The following is a 6,397-nucleotide window of genomic DNA, read 5'->3' as shown; positions in this document are numbered from 1 at the left end:
AGGCTTTAGAGATCTTAGGCAGTGGTATACATGTTTGAGGCTTATGTCATTGCTGGTTTGCAGAGAACATGTTTACCAAGAACTGAACTTTTTCGGAAAGTTTGGCATGCCTGCCAAGCCTAACTTTTGAAGAGTTTCCCTAAACAATAGTATTTATTTTTTTTTTTTTATAACAGATGAGGAAAGTTAAAAGAAATTGCATAATTTAAAAATAGAAATGACAATTTGTTGAAAAGGATAATGGTCCCATAGTTTAATTAGGAGATTAGCAAAGCAAACTGCAATGGATTACAATATGTACAGGTTACTTAAAAAATAAAGTAGTGATTAACACACATCACAAATCATTTTTGGTAACTTCTCCATTTGTACAACAGGTACAAGGAGCTTGAAATAAAGACCAATTAGCATGGTGCAAATTTCAGTGTTGAAAGAAAATTCTTCCTACAATAAGAACTTGCCAGGAAATTGTTGCTTGAAATTGGAAACCCCTTGTAGCCTTGTAGCATTTCTGAAAGTGCAGCTGAGGACTGGATGAGAAGCAGGACATACAAAGTGAAAAAGCTTTCTTGTGCAACCGATTCTTCTCAAAATGTCCATTTGCGAGATTACCTTTGTCGCCAGATACATCCTGCTTTAAAAAGGCCCTAGCTGCTTTAAAGGGGTACTCCGGCCCTAAGACATTTTATCCCCTATCCAAAGGATAAGATGTCTGATCGCAGGGGGTCCTGCCACTGGGGACCCCCACAATCTCACATTCCGCACCCACCTTTGTGAGCTCTCCGCAGCGCTGGAGGCTCTGAGTAAGATGTCTTAGGGCCGGAGTATCCCTTTAATGTAAAAGCTGACTTGCAGCCAAAGATCACAAGTCCAAAAAAAACAACTTTGTGGTGTTAATTTAACTTTGTGGTGTTAATTATTTTCAAAACTGTTCTAGAAAAATTGTAGAAACATAGATTGCTGTAGGTAACACCACTTTTTTTGTATGTCTTCAGACATATCTACAAAGGTCTTAATTTTCTTACTAAGTACAATGTAGTTGTGGCTCTCAAGTATAAATTATTTATTTTGAAAGTCAGCAAAAAGTTACATTATATATTCTATATATAATGATTTTATGCTAACATTTCAAAACACATTTTTTTTTATACAAAGTTTCCAGCAGGGTAAACCTGAAATGATTACCATTCAGAAGAGAAGGAATGAGGTAGGGGATATTTTACAGCAACTCAAGAATGAGTTTCATGCTAAAAGTTGGATAAACATTACTTAAATTGGAATAATAATAATAATTATAATAATATATAAAAAAAAGCTTCAAAAATTTCTAAGAAAAAAGTGCATCATATGTTACAAGGGAAATAAATCTACATTTTGCACAAAATAGAATAACGAGAAGTAGTATGTAATGATGGGCTGTGTCAGTTAAATTCTACATTTTGAAATGACATGTACAGTATGTGCTGTATACAGTATATGTAAATTTAGAATTTAAATGAATTAAAATTGAATTACATTTTTGGTATCTAATCAGCAACAGAAACATTATGTTTTATCTGAAAATAAAGGTTTAAAATGTAGTAGACCACTTGAGAGAAATGTTTAATAGCTCAAGTGTCAGGTAAACTTGTATAAATAATTCATAGAAAAGGTCTATCAGACAGGTATATTACAGCACAGCAATTTAATAATTCTAATTGGTCAACTCAGATTTGTGCTGTTTTTGTTTATTGAAGTACTAAACAGAAGTGACTCAGCAGGCTTGCCAAATAGTCAGCAAGAAAACAGACTGGAATATCCTACCAATTCCTAAAAAAACTTGATCATTCACAAACAGATCCCTAAATATTTTAACTTTTTTTTTTTAACTTTTTTTCTCAATTCATATTTTACATATAAAAAAAATAGTCACAGTATTTTAAGACAAAATCATGAAAAGATTATCAAGAAAGATATCTTGACTATTTGCACGCATTCAGTTATTTTTGTTCTCCATTTCTATAAGCCTCCTCGACATTTATCTGCCTGGAAAAGCAGCGTGGGTAAATGCTGAGAATTCCCTTGAAACATTTTTTCTTGAGGTACTAGGGATTTTAGTGACCACTGCAGTAAACTAGGAAAATTGTAACGTGTCTTTATTGTCTATTGAATAGTTGCAATAGTATGGAAAGCTGGTATTAAAAGATGTCCAATAAATGGTTTCTTTGTCACACAGTATTAGTCATTCCTATGAGAAAGTTCTCCGCAAGAGTTTTACATTAGTTCTTTCATAAGTCCTGTGTCACTATAGCCATAAAAAAGTATGAACAAACAAGATGCGTAGTGATTTCTTCAAGCAAGTCAGTTCCTTTTTTAAATAAATGCATGTTAAATATATACATACACCAGTGCTTGGAAAAAACAAAACAGATGTTCAAAGTTCTAAAAGCAGCTTTTTGTGTACTTTAACCAGTCATATCAATGTTTAAGCCAGTCCTAGTCGCATCTCCAGAAAAAAGTTATTCCTTTTTGGTCACTATATAGTTTTTAAAACATGAGGCTCTAGTTTGTTGGGAAGTATCTATTGTTCTTTCATCCACATGTTTCATGTTCCTATAAGTGTCCTCAAGATTTTCCTTTGGCATTCTGGATTCAATGATCTCTTTCTGGTTTTCACCAACAGTCCTATAAATAGAAAGGTATATTAGAATGTCATAAAAAAATGGTAACATGTTCACTATAAGCCTTACAGCATGATGTTCAGCTTTTGGTGCCTCTATAAATTAAAATATTATTTCTTATCAAAAAATATAATAATTTCCTTTAATTAGTAGTGTCCTACTCAAGTTAAAGAGGTTTTTCAGGAAAATGTAAACATGTAGTATATCCCTCCCTCTACATAAAAAAAAAATAAAAGCAGGTATACTTACCTCCTCCAGTGCTGCAGCTTTTAGACCTTCAGGTCACCGCTCTGTTCTTGTTCTTTCTACTTCCGAAAACCCCCTTAGCAAACTGTAGCTAATAAGAAATTAAATGAGTGTTCTAGTGTAAAAAAATGATATACTGATGGGCATAAAGAAAAAATAACAAACAAGCCATACTTACTTGCTCACAGTTCTTGTTCCATGCAGTTCCAGTCCCCTGCTGCTCACTATTACGGGTCGGGGAGTTGGAGAAGAATTGTTCAGCCAATCATTGGCCACAGCAATATTCTGCCTCGGCCATTGAATGGCTGAGCGGGCAGGTCCTGCTCTGTTTACCCAACCCAAAAGCAGACAGGAACAGTGAGCAGCAGGGGACTGGAAGTGTGTGGAATAAAAGCTGTGAGGGGACCGTTGTATGTAAATATAACTTGTTTATTTATTTTTTTTTCATTTCCAGCAACATATATAATTTTTTTTTGCCAGAATATTAAAAGAGTTGTCTAGTTAATATTCAGAGGCTGAACAACCCATCTGATGGGTTTGCTACAATATATCAGTTTAGGCAATCATCATTGCCCTAAACCACTTACTAGCAGTGATACCCAATTAAAGAAAAACAAAAAATACTTGGCAGTACTAAGTCAGGATCACTCCAATGGGACGAGCTGCAATACCAGGTATCGCTCATGCTAAATGTACCGAAATGTGCCTGGTAAGCAATGTTGACCACGCAGAGCTTAACAAAGCACTGGCAATTCTTCAATCATTTTATCAATGGAGGACCAGGGAGTTAGATCTAAAAAGAGGTCATTAATATAAAATCCCCTTTGAAGCAACATTAATTTTTCCAGCAGCTATCTCTGCTGATCTCTTTAAACACATGAACACTTGGCTCAGCTAAGTATTTATGTGTTCTGAATAGTGGTTGGGGTAAACTGCGGTCAGACCCCTCTAGCGATTTATATGCCCAAGAACAAAAGGACTGGGGAGCTGAAATTCTACATACCTGATCCCTTCCTCCCCTCAACATCATCTATTAAGGAATAGTCATGAGGCCCCCATTCACTTTAGATGGTCAGCCAGTCCCCCCAAAATCGGTCGGATTTGGCGGCACAAGTCTAATATGTATGGGGCCTTAAACCTGAGAACATGATTCATCAGCATCCCATGCAGGTTTGTAAAGCCTAAAGATAAAAAAGCCTAAAATTATGTTGACATGCATAAACACAATACTATGAACACATAATAAATAACTAAAACACATCATAAATATTATGTGTAGTGATTCAGTGTTGATTATGTGTGTGTTGTATGTGTCGCTGTGCAACAAGTCCTGATATCTGACTTACATGCCATGTCTTAAAACATGTCGTTCCCATTCAGTGTTGAGCGTAAATGTCCTCCCACAGAATTCACATGGAAAACGCTTTTCCTGAACAGTAGCTTGGATGTCCATCAATTCTGCAGGATTACAGAATAAAAAATATTCATTACAGTGTTCAGCATGTAGGACCGTTTTTAATAATTCTTCAGTGGTAAAAATCCCTTTCACTTTTGAGAGTAACTACAAAAGGTTTCCAGCAATTGGAATGGCTTATAGCTACGATATGCTGTTCAGGATTGATAGGGATCCAATCGATGGGATTTCCACCAACTCCTAGAATATAGTGGGCTGTGTCACTTTGGGGCTACTTTATAGTTTTTGCCTGCATGACTGCAGACCGCTCAAGTTGAGGTTTGTTTCACATTGTCTGGACAGGACCTTCTATCTAATAGCCCTAGGTACCTTAGTTCTCGAGACCTCTTAGGGCTGGGCGGTATGACCAAATGTGTGTATCACGGTATTTTTGTACCTTTTGGCGGTTCCACGGTATAGAACGGTATTTCCTCCTCCTCCCCCCCAATTAATTATCATCTCAGCGCTGCCCCCATCGGGGTAAATACTCACATGTCCCTCGCAAGCGATGCCCTCCTCGTCCTATTTGTTGCGGCCGCCGGCGCTGACACTCTATACTGTGCGGTATCCCTATGCCTGGGCTGCAAAAGGTAAACAAAATAAACTAACGCATGTTCCGACGTCGGCCTTACGCTGGGAACGGGAACGTCGGACAGCTGTCAGCCTATCACTGGCTGCAGCGATGTTCCACCTCGGCCGGTGATAGGCTGAGCCTACTGTCATGTAAGGAGCTCTGGACGGCTTCTTACATGACAGTGCGCTCAGCCTATCACCAGCCGAGGCGGAATATCGCTGCAGCCAGTGATAGGCTGATGGCTGTCCAACGTTCCCATCCCCAGGAAGAGCGTAAGGCCGGTACCGGACTAACGGGAGGTAAGATAAAGTTTATTTTGTTTATTTTTTGCAGCCCGGGCATAGGGATACCGCACAGTATAGAGCAGTGGTCTTCAACCTGCGGACCTCCAGATGTTGCAAAACTACAACTCCCAGCATGCATGCTGAGAGTTGTAGTTTTGCAACATCAGGAGGTTCCGCAGGTTGAAGACCACTGGTATAGAGTGTCAGACGGCCGCAAAAAACAGGAGGAAGAGGAAGGCAGCGCTTGTGGGTGAAATGTGAGTATTTACCCCGATGGGGACAACGCTGGGCTGATAATTAATTGGGGGGGCAGAACAGCGCTCGCGGGCAACATATGATTAGCTCCCTCATGTGGGGACAGCGCAGCGCTGGGCTGATTCATTCATTCATTCCCGAGGGGGAGGGGCCAAACCGGTATTGCGGTATGGGTTAAAATTCATTTCGTGCAGCACAAAAATGTCAGTATTCGGTATGAACCGGTATACTGCCCAGCCCTATGACCTCTCCCCTTTTTGTTTTGTTGTTTGATTTGTCTTTCTACTTGTTTAGTTATCTCCCTAACTGTAAAGCACTGCTGAACAAGCTGACACTATATAAATAAAAAATAGTATTATAGTGCTTGAAATCTATTTGTACTCTTGTATAAGCAATCATATAGATACAGATATTAAACAACTTATGTGGATGGGATAAGCAGGAGTTTTATTCCAGGCAATATTTACTCTTTACATTGGGGGAGATTTGTATGCCAGTTTTAAATGGCCACTCTCGTTAAAATAAACTTTTTATATGTTATACCTTATTAAAAATTAAAAATCTTTCTAATATATTTGTTTAAAAAAAAAAAAACTAGGCATAACACTTTTTTTAATATTTGAAATGCTGGCCACTAGGGGTCTCCCTACTGGTCCAGCATGCATTTCCCCCCCCCCTCACGCACAGCACATTCGGACCACTGCTGGCCGGGCAGTGGTCCCATCCCAGGAAATGAAGTCAGGCCACAGCCACCATACTTTCCTGACGAAGCTGGGGTGCCAGTAAAACGTTGGAAGGGCTGGCTAATTTTTGGTGATTTTAATAAGCAGTAGCCACCGGCTCCCAATAGGTAGGAGATTGAGCTATCCAAACGCTCACTCTGTAGCATTCAGGAGCTTATAAAAGACAAGTATAGGAGTCAAGG

General features: G+C 38.7%; 1 protein-coding gene across 1 annotated transcript in view; it reads right to left on the bottom strand.

Annotated features, from left to right (window-relative positions):
• Positions 1-230: 230 nt before the first annotated feature.
• The window catches only part of ZNF462 (zinc finger protein 462), a 126,265-nt gene continuing 120,098 nt past the window's right edge, over positions 231-6,397 (bottom strand). The window contains exons 12-13 of the mRNA XM_056520322.1: positions 4,253-4,364; positions 231-2,664 (exon numbers count right to left, since the gene is read on the bottom strand). Coding sequence (XP_056376297.1) covers positions 2,499-2,664; positions 4,253-4,364 — 278 coding nt within the window. The 3' untranslated portion in view covers positions 231-2,498. The remainder of the gene's footprint in view (positions 2,665-4,252; positions 4,365-6,397) is intronic.

The sequence above is a fragment of the Hyla sarda genome, chromosome 1 (genome assembly GCF_029499605.1).
Source record: "Hyla sarda isolate aHylSar1 chromosome 1, aHylSar1.hap1, whole genome shotgun sequence".
In the NCBI taxonomy this organism is placed as follows: domain Eukaryota; kingdom Metazoa; phylum Chordata; class Amphibia; order Anura; family Hylidae; genus Hyla; species Hyla sarda.
This window is presented reverse-complemented; position numbering and strand designations above follow the sequence as displayed.